Below are 19,006 nucleotides of genomic sequence, written 5' to 3'. Positions count from 1 at the left end.
TTTCTCAACTTCCTGTTGACCTTAGAATCCAAAGGACTTTCCTGGTCCAAAAGGCCTGTCTGGCACCCTGTTCCCCTTCAACGTTGCCTTCCACTGTTTTCTCCCTCTTTTCAGTTATAAATACCTGGACTTTTCAGTTGTTTGTCAAACCTGTCAGCGTTGTTCATTCCTGCCTCAAGGCCTTTGCTGTTGCTAACCCCTTTGCCTGACACAACCTACCCTGCCTCAGGATGTCATTCTGTTCTCAGCTTAGATACCACTTCTTCAGAAAGAACTCTGCCTATAACATAACTCCCTCCAGGTCTATTAGAAAGCAGCCTGTTTTAGTACCTTCACAGCACTATCTCTATGAAGTTAGTTTCTTTTTTGAGGGTAGTGTGGTTTACAGCAGGGGTTGGCAAACTTTTTCTGTTAGACCATATAGTAAATATTTTAGGCTTTGTAGTACCTGTAGCATCTACTCAACTCTGCCATTGTAGCAGGAAACCAGCTATACACTTAAATGAATTAGTGTGGCTAGTTACCCTAAAATTTTATTTATGGACAGTGGCGTTTCAATTTCATGTAATTTTCACCTGTCATGAAATATTCTTTTTTTTCAACCATTAAAAAATGTAAAATCATTTCTTAGCTCTCAGGCCATATAAACACTGGCCACAGGAGGACTGTTGCTTGTTGATCTCTGTTTTAGAGCACAAACAATGGATCCATACTGCCTGGGTTAATAATTCTAGCTCCAATATTTACTAGTTGTGAAAAACTTACTTAACTCTGTACCTCCATTTTCACAAATGTACAGTGGGAACACTCCTACCTCATGGTGTTGTTGTGAGGGCTAAATATGTGAATTTATATAAAGAATTTATAGATACTTAGAATGGTGCCTGACACAGAGTAAGCACAATAGTATTAGTATTTGTGAGTTTATCATCAGGCAGTAACCCATGGGCCCCCAAACAGCAAAAACTTTGTCTTTCTTATTCACGTGGCAAAGAACTATGCTTGGCTCAATGAACATCTTTTAAGAAAATGAGCACATATAGACCTCTTTGGAAAGACAGGGTAGAAAGGGTGGCTGAGTAGGGTGCCCAGATAGAAAGGCCCCTGAGGATGGTGAGGGGGGGATTCAGTGCTGGAGGCAGGAAAAACAAATCAACCAAGCTGGAGATGGAACATCTGCTTAGTGGGAATGCTGCCCATCCCTCAGGACACTGTTACTAGCCCAGGCAGTGCCAGTCTTTGACATCAGAGCCCTAGATAGCTTGACGTCTGCAGAGACCAGGAGACTGAAAGGACAATGGGAGGGATAGGGGTCAAGCATAAGGACATTCAAGGTCAGTGACAGCAAGGAATGACTGGGGAACCCTGGCGACTATTATACTCTCTTCTTACTCTACCCACCCTCCACAGGTCCTACCAACCCAGTGATGAACAGAGCCGGAGCTAGGTCTGATGTGACTTTATTCCTTTCAGTTATGCTTGTGGCTGGAGTGGGGACGAGGGAAGAGCCCATGGCCGGGGCTGCCTGGAGACCAGGGCTGATGATACCAGCTGCCATAGGTGAGGTACCAGGCAAAGGTACCCACGGCGGCCCCCACCACCTTGTGAGTATACTGGTGGAAATAGATGACGGTGCAGAGCAGCAAGAAGTTCCAGAGGCCCAGCAGCAGCACGTTGAGCAGGAAGACAAGGCGCAGAGGTGCGCCGGCAGGCAGCCCATGGGCCAGATACTTGGCGAACACTGCTGCTTCCTCAGCCATGAGCAGGCAGCAGAAGGTGAGCAGGAAGGTGTGGGAGGAGACCGTGTAGCCCCGCCACTGGTGGCCGGCCGCCAGGCAGCTGCGGCGATCCGGCAGCTCGTGGAGCAGCAGGCCCTGGGGCAGAGGCTCAAAGCAGGAGCCGGTCAGGTCCTCGATGAGCAGGAAGGCCCGGCCGGCCCCCCGCCACACGGCTGCACCCACCACCAGCCGGCTCAGGTGCCGGGCAGTCACTGCCACGCGCCTTGTAGCCAGGAAGACCACCAGCAGCACAAAGCCCCCCAGGAAGGTGCAGGTCCAGCCCCAGGCCGAATTCACAAACTTTCTGTGGGCAGAAAAGAGGAAAGGCTATTGAGACCCCTCAGCCCCATCGCTCCCCCTGTGTTCCCACCCTGGCTCTGCCTCCAGCCGCACCTATCATCCCCTGTTGTTTTCTGTGCCCTCTACCCCCTTTGCCCACAGCCACTTGGACTTCGCCATCTCCTTGGTGGTCCATTCAGTCTTCCAGGGTCCATGTTTCCTCTTCGGTCCTGCTCCTGTACCCCCACGGCTCTGTTCCCCTCCCCCCTCTGACTTTCTCCTCAACCTCCTAGTCTATTTTTAGTGTCCCACACTGGCAGGAGGACAGAAACCTGGAGGGAGCCGGGATCCCTGAGCCCAGGCAGCCAGCGCCCCCAGCCTTGAGTGGACTCACATGTTGAAGAAGTTGCCATGGCTGGCGAAGATGGTCCGAGGGTTGACGTGGAACTGCAGAAGGGGCCCGAAGATGACCACTGCTGCCAACCAGGCATGGTAGAGGCGCCGTAAACAGGGGCTGCCCAGGAGGCGGGCAGCCTGTTCGCTTCCAAAGTACAGCAAGGCAGAGGCCACCCAGAGCAGCACCCTGACCAGGCCGCCCAGCAGGGCCCGAATCCGGGCCCCGGCCCCCCGCCCTGCCCCCACCACCGGCCCCCGCTCCATGTTCCCTCCCCTCCCCGCTAACCGCTTGCTCTGCTGAGCAGCTGAGGAGGGGCTGATGGGGCCCCCCCTGGACAAGGACAGGCAGTGACAGGTGTGGCAGACACAGGGCAGAGCCCTGTTGGCAGCTGGCAGGCGGGGGAGAGGGGCGGGGGGCAGCGAGGGGCCGGGGCTGAGGGTTGCCACATCAGCAGGGTTCTCACTTTGGGTGTGTTTCCTGACAACGGCCTTATTCCTTCCCTCTTAGTCCTGTGTCCCTTGACTTTAGGTCCTATGTCTCTAGCTCGAACTATGTTCATGTTTCAGGGTCACTCCTGTAGTTCAGGGCTGCTTTTGTCCACAGCTTGCTTGGGTCTGTTTGTCCCTATTTGGTCAGCCAAAGTCACCCCCACCCCACAGAGGTTGGACTCTCAAGAGCCCCAAAGATCAAGTTCACTCCCACCTGATAGGGGGTGGAGGAGACCCTAGGAGGAAAATCCCGTCTGGAGTCCATCAAATCCTTGGGGTTGTGCCCCTCAATTACCTTAGGGCTTGGCCACACATAGAAAGTGGCCTCCGAGCCTGACCACTGAGGCTGGAGCCATAGGGTGGTGAGCAACTTACCCAAGGGAAGTCCCTGTTATTCATTCAGCAACTCTTGTGAAATCCTTATTTGTCTTCTCATTTCTCAAAATGAGATTTGAGAAATGGGATTTCAGGGGTTACCTTTGTGGAGGCTCATGAAGTAGTGAAAGGAATGAGCAAGAAAGGGTACCTGGGTTCTGGCCCAGCTCTGTGACTTTGAGAAAATAAACTAACCCTCCTTGGTCCTCGTACCATCATCTGCAAACTGCCCAAGATGGATCCTTCCAGATTCCACTGCCCATCCCTTGACATAGCATGTGCTTAGGGACTCTATATTTGGAAGACCTCCAGAAGCACTCACACATTTTTGAGCTGACACAGAATTTTTCATTGTAATTTTAAATAGTTGCAAAGGACAAAATATCTAGTGTATTATATATACTTACTTTTAAAAAACAAAGCTATCTATATAACTCTTTCCCTGGTGGCTCAGATGGTAAAGAATCTGCCTACAACAAAGGAGACCAGGGTTTGATCCCTGGGTCAGGAAGATCCCCTAGAGAAGGAAATGGCTACCCACTCAGTGTTCTTGCCTGGAGAACCCCATGGACAGAGAAGCCTGGTGGGGTACAGTCCATGGAGTCGCAGAGAGTTGGACACGGCCAGGCGACTAACTCTTTGACAACACTAGTTATATACCTCACCATTTTTCCTTTTAAAAATGTGACAAGACCTTAACAGTCGGAAATTATATTTCCATTCTACTCTCCCTACAGAATTTATCCTAATATGTTTTTATGCCTGAAAATCTTTCATTGATCATACATAAGTCTCTGCCAAAAAAAAAAGAGTAAATTATTTGAAACAATTTTTACACATTTCCTGTGATCATAAGTTGAATTTTTTTCTTCTGTATTGAACTTCCATATAAATTAGTACAAATTTCAAAATTGTTAGTAGCACAAAATATATTATTTGTACAACAAACCTTTCACAGAGTTTGATAATAATACAATAAGATTGTATTGGAAATGCATCTCTTAATGAGAACAGATGGCCCTTGGGGCCTTGATTAAATGACGATTTGAGGACACTAATCATTTTAGTTGGCATCTCCTTCTAGCATCCTGGAGGTAAAACAGTTCTGGGTGAGATGGGTGGCATCTCTGGGTATTAGGGGGTAGAGATAGGTATCATTTGTTAACTAAGCTTTGCAACAGGGAGTCCGTCCTGGGCGAAGAGGCAGAGGGGGGATGAAAGGAGCCAGTAGGGAAGGAGATCTGTGTGATGGTTTCATGCAGGCGGGTCAACTGGAGGAAAGAGATCACCTGGAGGCCAAGCATCTGGAAAATTTATTCTTTTAAAAGTGTTTTGCTGTTGAACAGGTACATGTCTTAACCCCTTGCTGTGCCTCTAAGACCCCTTGAAGGTGTGCATTCCGGTTCCAGAACTGCCTTAGAGATAATGGGGAAGGTCAGGCCAAGCTGCTCCCCTATAGTTCACACCATGGGTCTGCCCTGAGGCATGGTGGCTGACCTCTGCATGCCTCCATTTCCTCACTTGGAATAAAGGGTGCTGTGAGAATGGGTGAGGTCCTGAGTGTGAAGTGCCCAGATGGGGCCTGCCATCAGTGCCCACCAGGTAATTTCCAGCTCTGGGCTACTTCTTTCCATAGACTGGACCAGCTCCAGGGCAGAGCTGATGTGGGTGTTCCGGGTTCTCATCTAAAATGTGTTTACTTCCTATTATTTCAGTTTCCATTTGCTGAGAAGTTTCTGAGGTCTGTGAGGGACTCCCTGTTGCAAAGCTCAGTTAACAAATGATTTTGGTATTCCCCTTCATCTTTGGGCATCAAAGCAGTGATTTCTCTAACAGAGGAGCATATCTGAAAGCTTTGTTGAAACCACTTTCTTAAAGTGAGAGGATAAAAGATCTGCAACAGGATAAAGAGAGAGACAGACGGATGCTGAGCCAGGTTCCCACAGAGTTTATTGAGGGAGCCAAAGCCAGTGAGAGGACAAAGGAGTCCTACTTCATCATCCCTCCTTGAAGCTGCTGGCCTCTGGCATGATGGAACATTCTGGGAGGGGGAGGACCTGCGCTGTGTGGGGCCACACAGAGCCTCTCACACCATAGCGTACCACCCCCCCCAAAGACCCAGATGCATGAGAGAGAAGACATAATTCCCACGGTGGGAGGGTGCTTATCCATCCCCCTCTCCCTGAGGGGCTAGAGCTCTAGCCATTAGGACCTCTGGAACAAAGGCCAGCACTCCTGGCCCTCTGACTGACCCGTTTAATCCTCAAAGTGAAGGCCTGGGCAATGGGCCTTGCTGATGGCACAGTTCAGACCTGGCCCCAGGCATCTACTCTAGGAGCTAACACTTAACATCCAAACATGATTAAAAACACTCAGGACAGTTCTCCTGCTGATCAGATAATGGCAGTCCTGCCAGACCCCGGCCAGAGACAGAGGTCCAAGATGACTGGGTGTGAGCATGTGAGAGGACCACACTACCCCAAGGGGAGGATCTCCCAGGGGTCAGCTAGGGTCCCAAAGCCTGGGCTTCTGTTTCTCCCCAGCCAGTGCCAGTGAGTCCCTAAAGATCCCCCATAGGGGAGAAAGGGAGGAGAAGGTGGAGAGCTGGTAAAGAGGCTCACCCATGACTGGGCCTGGAGGTCAGATCTACTGGGGTGAGGAAAAGGCTGTAGAGGGGCGGGACACTGGGGCAGGGGTGCTGGGATGCTCCTCCGACTCTGGCATGTCATCCTGGAAGTACTCAGCCTGGCGATACTGCCACAGACGCAGATTCCCGTCCCACTGCAGGGTAGAAGGTGGCAAGCAGTCAGGGGATGCTGCCCTCACCTGGTCCCAGACACACACTGGCCTCCCTTATTCCAGCATCCTCACCGAACTGCTGACGATCTTCTCCTCAAAGGGGTGCCAGCTGACGTCACGCACACAGGCCTTGTGGCTGGTCAGCTTCTTCACAATGTGGCCACTGAGGAGGTCGTACACTGTCCAGGGAAGGCCAGAGTGGAGAAGGGCAGCCAGAAGACCTTCCAGCCATCCCTCATCTCTCCCTGCCTCTCAGGCAACTTCCCACCTTTCCAGAGGAGCAAAGCCCACATGTGGGAATGCTGTTAGTTTCTTTTCCCTACCTCAGGTTGAGAATATGATCTAGCAGAGCTTGGGTATCTCTGGCCCTTAGCTAAATGTTACAGGGTCTACAGTTAAGAAAATGAAATGTGGCTTTAAAGCAGCAATTTTCTTGAAAGCTCACAAGATATGGGAGACACCACAAAGTTGAACATGGGGCTGTCTCCATAGACTTGTGAACCTGCTGCTCCTCTTCTGGACTCAGGTGCACCTTTCTCTCTCCCTGGATGGGCCTTCATCTCAGCACCTCCCTAGGTCTATCTTAGGCTCTGTCTTAGGCTTCTTCCATCTGTGTCTGTGTTTCTTTTCATGCATTCCTCCTGCTTCAGTGGCTGAACATCTTTTACGACTTGCTGCTTTTTGTGTCATTCTTTCTGTCTCTGTTCCCTCCTACCTTTCATCTGTAATCTCTTCCCTGACTGATTAAAAAACAGAACCGTGTATATTTTTGGTGATCAAGTATATTTACTGACTAGAATTCTGTGTTCCTTTCTTAATTTAAAATGCTAATGAATAGAATGTTTTCTCTTTCTCTGTTTAAGCTGCCCCGCTTCAGGCTAAACGAAATTTCATTATAGTTCTCACTGGATTTTTTAAGATGCTCACTGGTGGTTACAGGTAGAATGCCAGGGGAATATTTCTGCCCTTCCCGAGACCCCCTGATCTGACACAGTTCTTACCGACCACTTTGCCAGTGGAGCAGCCACTGTAGATGAACTGCTGGCCGGTGCTGTGGGTGGGGGAGAATCGGCAACGGATGAGGGTGTGCAGCACCCCGTGGCCCCGGTAGGTCATCAAGGAGCTGTCCCCTGGGAGCTTCAGCTTCCGCCAGGCTGGGGAGGGATGCAGGGCAAACCCTGGGTTAGGGAGTCTGGGTTCTCCTGTATCACCAGTCCTCAGCAAAAACTGGTGCTCACAGACAGTCATCTTTCCAATCCCCAACTGCTGTCTCTTTCCCCACCAAACAGTCAGCTGATATATGCCAGTATGGCTCTGCTGATTGTCAAGATGCTGTAGTACTTTGGTATCCATTGGCTTGGAGTGAGTGATCCCCAGTTCCCACACTGGTAACCCCTGACTTTCCCATGGTTCGGCAAACAAAAAGTTAATGCCTGGCCAGGGGGAGTCAGGAGAGGGGTCCCAGCTCCATCCACCATGCCCATGCTCGGCCTTACCACAGGTTAAATATTTTAACTACCACTCCTGACTCTTCACTCTCCAGATCTCAGGTACTACTTCTGCCCTCACCTTTTTTGGGCACCTGCTGCCAGCGGTAGTCCCAGTTTTGCTGCGTGGCAGCCTGGCGAGAGGCTTCCATGCCTTCCCGGCTAGAAAAACGTCGGATATCCCAGAGCTTGATGGTCTGGTCTTTGGAGTTGGAGATGAGATATCGGGCATCACCCTGTGAATCCCAGGATGGATAAGGAGGTTCAGCACTCCCCTCTCTCAGTTGAGGGGTATGAACACAGGCTGCTCTTTGGTTGCCTCTTTCTTCACCCAGGTAGGCCTCGCCATTGGTTTCCTACTACGGGCCACACACCCTGGCTAGTTTTCCCCTTTTTTGCCCAGCACACTGGCTGGCTCCTGTTCTAGCTTGGATCAGATTGTCTTCTACTTTTCTTGTACAGAAAGCCCTGCTCCTTGTGGGATGGTGCTGATCTTGCAAACCGTGGCTAAAGGAGGAGCTTGATGAGTTACCACATCTGTTTGCTTTGACATCACAACTCAGTCGCCTGACTGTGCGGTCCTGCCTCTGCACCCACCTTACTGTCAATGAAAGTGATGCCGTCCTGGTGTCCGGCGAGCGCGCCCACAGGCTTGGGGTCATCCTCCCTCATGGTGCGTCGATCCCACACTTTGCAGATGGCATCATCACCCCCGGAGAACAGGATCTGGGAGCTGACGTCAGCAAAGGCCACTGCATTCACATCATCCTCATGGGACTCAATCTAGGGGAGAAAGGGGCCAGGATGTTTACAATGTCTTTCTAGGTCTTCCAACAAGCCAAGGACCAGGAGGCAGAGGCTTGAAATCGCAGGAGCAATACCTGAAGTGTCCGCCGGTTCTGTTCTCGATCAAAGACATACAGGCAGCCATCATTGGCCCTGAAGGGAATTGGATAAAGAGGGCTCTGGAGCCAGGACCGAGAGGACCCATGCTACGTGTGCTCTGGAGATACTGTGTCTCCAAGTCCCGCTAAGGGGCAAGCCTTTGTGTCTTCTTATACAGGAGGTGGGAGAAGAGTTAGCTGTGACCTCCCATCTTGTGCTGGGGAAATGGTGCTTGAGAAGTGAAGCCACTCATAAATCTTGGCCCTTGAGAAGCCCTGGTTGTTCTCCACGGCTGCCTGGGTATGGGTATCTGCTGTAGTCTCTGTAATGGTAGAGCCTGTTTCTGGGAGAATTTCTGTCTCAAGTTCTGGAGGCATTCCCACAAACACTCACCCTCCTAGCACTTCTCGTCCATCTGAGGAGACAGCGATGGAGAAGACAGCGAAGCGACGTTCATCTGGCCTGAAAAGAGACAAGGAGGAGCTGCATTAACTGAACTTCCCTTTAGCCCTGGTTAGTCCACATAGAATGTGACAAGGGCAGTGAGGCACACTGCTGAGGGGAAAAGAAATCCCGCCAGCACACATGCCAGAATGTGGGGCACCTCAGTGAGGAACCGAGAAGAATTCTGCAGCCATCTATTATATCCTGGTCCTCTGGCTGACAGGCTGGGTGGTTCCCTCCCAGGAGTCCACACAGAGAAACTTGCAACCAGTGTACTTGCCCCTCTAAGCAGGAATTCCAGTTCAAGAGGTGTGCTCCTAGAGAGCCTTTCTTGAGTAGTTTCTGATGAGTTTGACCAGGAAGGGAAGCCAGTACCTTAGATCCAGGGCAGTGTGTGTGTCTCCCTCCCCGTAGATGTTGCAGATATGAACTAAGAGAAGCAAGAGAAACAAGAATCTTTCAGGGCTGAGGTAAGGAGGGTAGAGTCAGGGAAGAGTTAGAACAAATGGGAAGGAAGTTGGACCCGGGGAGTAATTTGTCCAGGAAAAGGCATGGAGTCATGGCACGGAGGAGATGGGTATCTGGAGACCTCAGGTCCCCAGCTGGAGAGACCATGGAGGTCTGGGGCACACTCACTGTAATCAGACCAGCTGGAGTAAAGGAAATGGTTCCCATCGGGGGTGAAGGCCACATCCAAGACACTCCAGCCGACATCCCGGGCTTTGATGCTCTTGAATTTACGAAAGCGACCATACCGGCAGTCATATAGTCGGATTGTCTGGTCTGTGCGAGTGGCGATCAGGCAGAATTAGAAAACAGCCAAAAACAGCCTCCTGGAATCCTCCCTAGATCAGATCTCTCTCACTCACCACTGATCTGTGGAATTTTCCCTTGATCATGGGACAAAACATGTCTTCTAGCTAAGCATCCTTAAGCCAGGGTCTGAGCTCCCTGGATCTGGGGCTTTCTAGCATCAGTCAGAGGGAACAACTCTTGTTCTAAGACAGTTGGTAGGACTAGGGTATGGTACCTTGACAGGCAGACATGAAGATTTGACCATCTTTGCTGTAGATGCCACAGAAAGCCTTCTGAGAGTAGGTATCAGTGAAGCCCAGATCGTTGGGCAAGAAGCTGGGGAAGCAGAAAGAAAGTGAGGGTAAGAGAAACTCAGGATGGCTCCTGTACCACTTAGCAGCATCCTAACAGAGCTGGATGTGAGTACAAGAGCATTCTTCCCAGCTTTGGGTATAAGTCTTTGTCTTTGATTCATCCTATCATCCTCTCAATTACTATATTTTTCCACTTTGCTCACTCTCAAAGCCTCAACCCCACATAACTTAACTTTTTAATATCCCTGAGAATCCTTTAGCACTCATCCCTTCAAAGTTTAAGAAAGTTTATAGACTTCTCTGGCCCTTGGAATCTCTCCACCAAGTCCCATACTCACTGAGACATCACTCGAGACCGTTCTCCAAGGGAGAAGCTTCCCTGGTGGCAGAGGCCCCGTTCTCTCTAAAGGAAGGGATTGGGGAATATTGCTAGCAGAAACCACCTCAGCCACCTCAGCCACACCAAGCCCCCTCCTCCAAAAACATTGCTCTTGCTACAGGAACAAACCCAGCACATAGTAATATGTCCCACCAAATGCCCACTCAGGCTGGTTGAGAGCTTTCTAGCTCCAGCACTTGAGGCTTCCTTGGAAAGCTTACTTCCCTCTTCTCTGGGGTTGTGGCTCCCGGCTGCACTGACAGGCCTGCTGCCAGACTGGATGAGGGGGGCCTACCTGATGCAGCATTTGAGGGAAGCTGAGCTCCCGCGCTGCCCGCCTAAGCCCCAGCCGCCCTGTGGCCAATTCCACTTGTGTCTTGATCTCACTGCATTCCAGCTCCCGGGTGTCAGGGGTTGCATCCACTGTGAGCACCAAAGAGAAGTCTCATCCTAGGTCTTTTCCAGCCCCAGCGGACAGTTAGCAAGGCTGTGCTCAGCCTTCTCTATGTGGCTGAATATACTGGGGCTGCAAAGACTCCCTCATTCCCCGAATTATCTCATCTTTTTCTTCCAATTTTTGCCAAAATTATTTTTTTTACAGTTTTATAGTGGAAATCCTTTGATGTTAGGGTCCCTGTCTGCCTTTCCTCTTACCCGGTGGGTTGTATCGGTCTCCAAGACGACCATCCCAGGCACTGTCATGCTCTTCCTCTGAGTCCGAGAGGGCCTGGATGAGCTGCAAATTTGCTGCACCTCCTCCCTGCACCAACCTCACTTGGCCTCTGTGGAGAGACCCCCCATGATAAAGGGGAGGATCCCTTCCCCAGACCAACCAAATTCAGAGTCAATGGTTATGTAGTTCATAGACTACCTTGTCCTCAAACCCTTGTACTGTCCCCATGTTGAGGTTTGAGGCTGACCCTCTGTTATAAGACACACCAGGAAGCTAATTTTCACTCTTATAAGAGGAGTAGAAAATCCCAGCATTGTACGGATGTTGACTGATCTACTGAGTTGGCTTCCCAGAGAGTTAAAAATTCTGAGAGCATTTCCTTCTGAGTCTCTGCCCAAGGAGTCTAGCATAGGACATGGTTTTCTGAAGGGATTCCCAAGCCAGTATTCTCCCTCAAGGAGCCACAGCTAAGAATCAAAGGCAGTTGCACCCCCTTTCCAGTCAATTCCTGGTGGTCACTCCCCTCAAAGCATTCTTTCTTCAGGAACAGGATTAGAGTTAGGTTAATTTAAACTTGTTTTTCAAGTGAATCCACATGGCCTCATATCATGTGTCAATGACTTCACTTAAATTCAACACCCACTTCCCCAACTCTTTTCTTCACCCCTCATAGAACTTCCTTCCCACCAGGGCACCCTTCCCTCTTTTATATTTTTATTTTTTTACTTACTTGGAAAATAGGTTACGTGTGTAATCATAGCTAGACTCCCTTGAATAGTTTCCTCAACACAAGAGCGAACCATCCTGTTTACCCCGCCTAGGGGAGTGCTGCCAGTGTCCAGCAGGGAAGGCTGTTCTGCTCAAACAGAACAGCTGTCCTGGGCTGATCCCATTCCCTATTCTCTGTAACTTCCCTGACTGGAGCTGGTATCAAGGGACTCTGGTGGTGCCTGGCGGGGACACACCAAGGGGTAAGTTACCTGCGTAGGAGATAGGCCAGTACCTGGGCCAGATCCACATCTTCATCCTCCTCTTCCTCCTCCTCACTCCTACGCAGGCCAGCCCCTCTTCGGGGCAAGCCCTCGGAGGGGTCTCCGGACCCAGTTCCTGCGCTGCTACTGTTCCGTGATCCCATCTTCTGGTCACAGCATCCTTAAGTCCTGTGTGGGGACTCCTCCTGTCACCTCCTTGGGTTTGGTGAAAGCAAAGCCTGCTCTAGAAACACCAGAGTTTCCTGAGATCGATAGTAGCTATCTCTAGGAGGGCGACCCTTCCTAAGTATTGAGATCCCTTTTCCTCAGCCTGTAACAACTCCAAAAGCTTCGGGAACACAAACCTTTCCCGATCCTGTGAAGCAAAATAAGCAGAGTGAAACCTAGGGCGTGACCCTAGCTCACTAGCGAAAATCCTTTGAACAGGAATTTCTCAGTTTTCCACCTCAAACTCACCTATCAAAGTCCCTGGGATGGGGGTGGATTCCCAGGTAACCTCTCTGGAGAACCAATCAAAACCCCTCGCGGAAGGAAAAGCGCCTCATTAGCTTACCCCATCTAGCCAATCAGAAGCCTTAGGACTCAGAGACCCCCTCGACGCCCCCCTTACCGGCCAATTAGAGCACTCCCTTGCGAAAGCCGGTGGCAGCAACAACCAATGAGGTTAAAAGTCGGCCTAACAACCCCCCCCTTCCTTGCCTCACGCCCACGTGGTGTTCCGGGGGTGTGTACGCTAAGCGGGGGCAGGCAAGGAGGAAGCCGAGAAGCACCTCCCACATAGCTTGCGGTTACCGCCACGCGCGAGACCACCCACCAGCGAGAAGCAGTCGCAGGACCAGCAGCGGCGCGAGGCCTTGTTTACACGGACTGCCGCCGCAGCGTCGGCTAACCGCTTCTCCGTCACGCGCCGCCTTCGTCACGCATCTCCCCGCTCCGCGACCGGCGGATCACGGACGTCACACGACACCCCTGACGGCCCAGCCCTCTTGGCCAGCTTACTGGACAGCTGAGCGCGGTGATTGACAGACGGGCGAGAGAAAGTGCGCGAGGGGTTTGAGGGGAGGAGAAAGCGCACAACCCAGTAGGGGCGACCGCTTCTTGTGGGAGGAGTATGTAGGGAACCGGCCGCTTCCTGAATATGAGATGACGGAACTAGACTAGATGGGCGAGGGGCGGGGCTTACAAAAGACGTTGTTGTGCTTCCGTGAGGTGTCTTAGCAAGGGATACAATTTGCTGTCGGTCCCTTGGGTTAATTTGGTTTCGCACTTTTCAGACGACCTCTAAGGACCTACTCTTTCCTCCTCTTTTGCCAGTTCGGCTCTAGCCTTTCTCTTTTCGCCGACTGCAGCTGCTGCCGTTCCTGCCCTAAGGGGTGCCCGGCGCCTTTGGGACGTGTTCACGTGATGGCCCTCACACCCTCCCTTCCGGGCTTAACTTCCGGAAGCCTTGTTCTTGCAGGGTTTGCTGTTTCTAGACCTCCTGTTAGCAGTTTTGGCAACTTTTCAGGTCACCCCCTGGGGGGTCTTTGCTGACGTTCCTTAACACAGTCGCGGGTCTCCTTTGGCCTTTACTTTTTGTCAGTTCCCCTCTGCCGCCCCCTGGGCCCTCAGGGATTTGGTGGCTTTCCTTAGACCTTCTGTCCTTAGGGTGCCTCTCCGTCCCAGGCCGGTCCTGGCGCGCGGCGCCTCCTACCCCCTCCTCCGGGTTTATGAGTAACTCGGCTAAGTCCAAGGCCGCGACTTGTGTACTTTGGGATCCTTGCCCTTGCTGGGGTGGGATGTGTGTGTCTGGGGGCGGGGGGGAGTGTTGATTGTCCGTGCCGGGCGCCTAGATCCGAGGTCCGAGGTGCACCTCAGCGACCCCAGACAGCACTCCCTTAGAAGTGTTGTCATCTGTCCCCCTCCCAGTGCCGCCTCGGGACAGATAAGGGGAGTAGAGACCCTTAGTTTCCCTGGGCTCATTCTCCGTGGGAGGGCGAGGGTTGTGGTTAGTCCTTTGGGCGATGCCTCCTGGTTTCTAGGTCGCCAGATCCATGCTTATCACCTGATCACCAGGGTCGGCTTCTTGGGCCCACACTCGGTTTAATGTTCTGCTATCACCCTTTGAAATACTTAAAAAATTCTTGAACAAGTGCCCCACAATTTTCTCTTGCTCTGGCATCTACTAATTAAGTAGCCTGTTTTGCCAGTCAGCCATCTCCTATTGCCAGGTTACTTACCATCTGCCCTATAGTGTTTATTGTCTCAATAAATCTTATATATATATTTATAAATAAATAAATTCTAAAATAATATAAGCGAAAGTGTTAGTCGCTCAGTCGTGTACTACCCTCTGTGACCCCATGGACTGTAGCCTGCCAGGCTCCTCTGTCCATGAAATGCCATTCCCTTCTTCACAGTCTTGAGTCACCATCAGAGAATCTTAGGATTCTGGGGTTTCTGGGTTGTCCAGCCTGGAAAATTTGGAATCCTTTTCCAAAATGACCTTTCCCTTCTCTTTGCCCTTTAAATTCAGTTATTCAAGTCCTATCACCCAACATCAAATTTTCATTGTTTCACACCTCTCCTGGTTAGTTGATCTCTGGAAGTATTCTTGTCTAATAGCCTTTAGTTCTTAAGAACCTACACCTGGTTCATTAGTGTTTGTTTCAAATATAAACTTCCAAGCCTGCTTGGCTCTTTTTTTTACTCTTAGAAGTGCTGCGAACTGTCCCCCTCTTGTCATTTTTTTGTTACTTCTGCCAAGCAAATATGGCCATAAAGTCTTTACTTGTTTCTCTTCTCTATACCTTCCCAGAATTTCTTGTCTCGGGGAAACTTTGTCTCTACCAATCAGATTCCCTTTCTCATGACCCAGTAGTGTCACTTCTAGGCAACTAGAAACTATGCCAAGTCTAGCATAAATGTTTATGTTCAGCAGAGCAACTATGGATTGTAGTAAAACACTGGAAACAAAATAGATCCAAGCACACTGCTACAGGATAGGATTGGTTAAATAAATTATGGTTCATATGGTAGACACAAAAATGCCAGGTAGCCATTAAAATGACATAGTCTTCTATTACTATGCTGTGGGAAATTGCACAAATTACATTTTTAGGTTTCAAAAAGGTGGTAGTTCTGGTGATGTGGTGGATGCAAAAACAATATGTTTCAACTCTGCATTAAAAAGTATAAAAATACCCAGGCTTATTATTAGACAAATAGTAGAGAAAGCCTTGCATGAACTAATATGACAAAGATACAGTATGAACAAAGCATTATGGTTAACACAGTTCAACCACCTGAGGTCCACAGAAAACAAAAACTTCTGTTAAACTCATCTTCTTAACTCATTTAAAAATTACCTCTTTCCTCTTTTCTTCCTTAGCTTACAAATCTTGTTTAATTTACAAATGCGGTTTAAAGCTGAACAAAATCTATACTCAAATCTTTGAAAGATGGAACTTGTGTGTTATTGAATAAGACATTTTAAAGTCATAGTAAATGTTAAAAAGAAAAATCTGAGGTTTTATGGCCAAAATGAGTCTTGACATCAAATGCTGAAGAGTGTAAGATTTCATCTCTTGTTCCCTTTGTTGATTTTTGTATGTAAAAGATTTTTAAGCCTATGAACTTGATTATATCACTTGTGACAATAATTTAAAAATGTATATGAGCATTTTTATGTTAGGATGTACTGTGTGTTTCATTGAAAGAAAATGGTGTTTCTTTAAAAAATAATTTTAATTAAGTCATTTTGATAAACTTATATTGGCCCTTCCTCTCATGAATTTGAAATTTGGCACGTTGCTTGGTGACAGTTTGTAAGTGCTTTTCGTTTGGGCAATCTCCACTCTTCCCACCTACACCTAAAGCAACAGAGAGGTTTTCTAGTTAGCACCCATTTTAGGACTGGTTCTAGTGATTGCTCTGTAAATGTCAGCTAGTTGACTTCCTGTCTGACCTGCTTTGGGCATTTCCTGCTCATTAGCATGTCCACCAGGGGGCGCGCTGGGCTTGAGAGGAGAGAAGGAAAGCAAATTTTTCTCTAGCCACCTTTGTCCTCCCTCTCCCCAATCCCAGCCTGGTATCAGCACAGAGCTCCTGGAACATGTGTCCAGCTACAAAGGAACATGCAGGCAACACAAAGGAATGCTTTGTCTTCGAAGTGATGGATGACGTGTGTTTATATATTATCTTCTTATAGCACGCTCAATGTAGAAGGAAAGCGGGAAGTATGCTAGTTTACCCAGGACTTAAAAGTGTGTTGACTATAAAGCAATTGAGTAATTATGGGATTTCTAATACTTTTATGTCCTGTGTCCTTGGGAACCAGAATTTTTTGTGTGGCAGGTAGGAGGTACAAATGTGATATAGAAGTTAAAAACCCTTTAGCTCTGAGTTTGAATCGGAACTATCAGTTTGAACTCAAGAGGTTTTGTTTTCCTATCCCTACCCACTGAAAAGATCTAGAAACAGTCTAGTAGCAATAAACACTCCTACCACCTAAATCTTAAAATTTCCCATGAAGGAAACCAGAACTTGGGGTAGGTTTGGGGTGCATGTGTGCGTGCTCAGTCCTGTCTGACTCTTTGCGACCTATGGAATGTAGCCTGCCGGGCTCCTCTGTCTGTGGGCTTCTGCAGGCAAGAATACTGGAATGGGTTGCCATGTCCTCCTCCAGGGAATCTTCCCAACTCAGGGATCAAACCTGCATCTCTTACGTGTCCTGCATTGGCAGGTGGGTTCTTTACCACTCACGCTGGGTCTAGGGTAGGAGATGTACAAGGAAAGCATGGAACTTACCATACCAGATAGTAAAGAAGCCAGTAAACATTATCAGTTCAGTTCAGTTGCTCAGTTGTGTTCGACTCTTTGCAACCCCATGAACCGCAGTACGCCAGGCCTCCCTGTCCATCACCAACTCCCAGGGTCCTCCCAAACCCATGTCCATTGTGTCAGTGATGCCATCCAACCGTCTCATCCTCTGTTGTCCCCTTCTCCTCCTGCCCTCAATCTTTCCCAGCATCAGGGTCTTTTCAACGAGTCAGCTCTCCACATCAGGTGGCCAAAGTATTGGAGTTTCAGCTTCAACATCAGTCCCTCCAATGAATACCCAGGACTGATCTCCTTTAGGATGGACTGGTTGGATCTCCTTGCAGCCCAAGGGACTCTCAAGAGTCTTCTCCAACACCACAGTTCAAAAGCATCAATTCTGTGCTCAGCTTTCTTTATAGTCCAACTCTCACATCCATACATGACCACTGGAAAAACCATAGCCTTGACTAGAGGTAAAGTCAAAAGGACTCAGGAGCCAAGGCTATGGCCAAAGATGGGATAATTTGAGCATTATAAGGATAATTTAATAAACATTAAGTATGTTTAAATCCTTGAGTTCATAATGGTTGTGTGTGTTTGTAACTAATTGGTCACACACACAAAAAACCTACCTGGTCACCTTTTTGAAGGATGATATGAAATCAAATCATTATTTTTTTAAATAACTAAAACATTTATTTGTGCCAGGTTCTAGTTGCGGACCATGGGGTCTTGGTTGTGGCATGAGGGATCTAGTTCCTTGACCAGGGATTGGGACTGCATTTCGAGCTCAGTCTTAGCCACTCACTGGACCACCAGAAAAGTCCCCAAAACATTATATTGAAGATGGTAAATTAAGGAAAAGAATCAAGCAGTTATCTTGCTGTACCTGTATAAACTATGCCTCAGGGTAATGAAAACAGAAAATAAAAGGAGTGTCCCCTTGTAAAGGAATTCCAAAGATTATGACAGAGTTTGAGGAGAGCTTTTCTGAAATCCCTAACAAATTAATGAATCTAGGCGATGAACACCTAGGCCTGGATTCTTCAATGGTTAAACTGAAGAAAAGAGTAGAGGGGTAACCTGTAGATTGAGAGACGTAAAAGGTATACAGATTTTTTTTTTTTTTTAATGGACAAGGTTAGGCTATAATGTCTAGGGTTCTGGATTTAGGTAATACAGGGGAAAAAAGGCAAGGATGTGATTATCATGAACCATGGTGTCAATTTACACCAGGAAGGAGGGACTGTGAAGATGAGGAACATGGTGGTGGGTGCTGTTAGTGTTTGGCAAAGTTCTGTTTTTCTGGGTAATGACTTCAAGGTTCGATTTAGTTTATTAAGCTATACTTTTATTTTGTACAGTTTTCTGTACCTGTGTTTTAGTTTAAAATAAAGTTTAATAAAATGTGTTAACTATATTTTATCATTTATCTGGAGCTGTGGGGCATACAATTTTATTCTAATTGGCGAAATCTTTTTTTTTTTAATGGTGGTTTGTCCAGGCTTTTTATTTTTTAAAATTTAAAAAATTGAGGTATAGTTGTATTAGTTGCAAGTGTACATATAGCAGTGATTCAGATACATATATGTGTGTGTGTGTATGTATTCTTTTTCAGATTAGTTTCTTTTATAGGTTATTATAAAATATTTATAGTTCCCTGTGCTATACTGTAGGTCCTTGTTTGTTATCTATATTTTATATATTGTAGTGTGTATATGTTAATTCCATTTTCCTAATTTATTCTTTCCTCCTGCTTTCTGCTATGGTAACCATAAGTTTGTTTTCTCTGTGTGGGTCTATTTCTGTTTTGTAAATAAGCTCACTTGTACCTTTTCAGATTCCATATGTAAGTGATAAATATTAGTCTTCTCTGTCTGGCTTACTTCACTTGGTATGATAATCTCCAAGTTCATCTGTGTTTCTGCAAATGGCATTATTTTATTCTTTCCTATGGTTAATATTCCATTGTATATATATACCACATCTTTATCCATTCACCTGTTGATGGACATTTTTTTCCCCAATGGACGTTTAGGTTCCTTCCATGTTTTGGCTATTGTAAGTAGTGCTGCAGTGAACACTGGGGTGCATGTATCTTCAAATTCTAGTTTTCTCTGG

The 19,006-nt window shown here is 48.1% G+C and overlaps 2 protein-coding genes across 6 annotated transcripts; both read right to left on the bottom strand.

Annotated features, from left to right (window-relative positions):
• Positions 1 to 1,444: 1,444 nt before the first annotated feature.
• FITM1 (fat storage inducing transmembrane protein 1) lies at positions 1,445 to 5,102 on the bottom strand. Its single transcript, XM_061157839.1, has 2 exons — positions 2,452 to 5,102; positions 1,445 to 2,082 (listed from the first exon to the last, which is right to left on the bottom strand). Exons 1-2 carry the CDS (start codon positions 2,715 to 2,717, stop codon positions 1,470 to 1,472), a joined length of 879 nt encoding a protein of 292 aa, XP_061013822.1. The 5' UTR covers positions 2,718 to 5,102; the 3' UTR covers positions 1,445 to 1,469.
• Positions 5,103 to 5,250: 148 nt separating this feature from the next.
• Positions 5,251 to 13,224, bottom strand: DCAF11 (DDB1 and CUL4 associated factor 11). Of its 5 annotated transcripts, none has more exons than XM_061157834.1 (15): positions 12,900 to 13,224; positions 12,074 to 12,308; positions 11,075 to 11,202; positions 10,716 to 10,843; positions 10,380 to 10,444; positions 9,963 to 10,063; positions 9,569 to 9,715; positions 9,308 to 9,362; positions 8,882 to 8,950; positions 8,485 to 8,542; positions 8,201 to 8,386; positions 7,686 to 7,839; positions 7,118 to 7,270; positions 6,189 to 6,295; positions 5,251 to 6,098 (listed from the first exon to the last, which is right to left on the bottom strand). In XM_061157834.1, the coding sequence occupies exons 2-15, from the start codon at positions 12,226 to 12,228 to the stop codon at positions 5,964 to 5,966; spliced, it is 1,641 nt and encodes a 546-aa protein (XP_061013817.1). In that variant the 5' UTR covers positions 12,229 to 12,308; positions 12,900 to 13,224; the 3' UTR covers positions 5,251 to 5,963. The 5 variants fall into 5 exon arrangements, with proteins under 5 accessions (XP_061013817.1, XP_061013819.1, XP_061013818.1 ...); XM_061157836.1 differs by having other exon boundaries at positions 12,074 to 12,303; XM_061157835.1 differs by having other exon boundaries at positions 12,074 to 12,253.
• Positions 13,225 to 19,006: the final 5,782 nt, after the last annotated feature.

Source organism: Dama dama, chromosome 12, assembly GCF_033118175.1.
Source record: "Dama dama isolate Ldn47 chromosome 12, ASM3311817v1, whole genome shotgun sequence".
Lineage (NCBI taxonomy): Eukaryota > Metazoa > Chordata > Mammalia > Artiodactyla > Cervidae > Dama > Dama dama.
Note: the sequence above shows the minus strand (reverse complement) of the source record. Positions and strands in the feature narration are given on the sequence as shown.

What these genes read in the sequence shown, in the direction of transcription:
- FITM1 (XM_061157839.1), bottom strand. Translation starts at nt 2,717, where the DNA reads ATGGAGCGGGGGCCGGTGGTGGGGGCAGGGCGGGGGGCCGGGGCCCGG. An exon ending in CATGGCAACTTCTTCAACAT is followed by an intron (nt 2,083 to 2,451) that starts GTGAGTCCACTC and finishes TTCTGCCCACAG; the next exon opens with AAAGTTTGTGAATTCGGCCT.
- DCAF11 (XM_061157834.1), bottom strand. Translation starts at nt 12,228, where the DNA reads ATGGGATCACGGAACAGTAGCAGCGCAGGAACTGGGTCCGGAGACCCC. An exon ending in AGACCGATACAACCCACCGG is followed by an intron (nt 10,844 to 11,074) that starts GTAAGAGGAAAG and finishes TGGTGCTCACAG; the next exon opens with TGGATGCAACCCCTGACACC. An exon ending in TCCCTCAAATGCTGCATCAG is followed by an intron (nt 10,445 to 10,715) that starts GTAGGCCCCCCT and finishes CCCTTCCTTTAG; the next exon opens with AGAGAACGGGGCCTCTGCCA.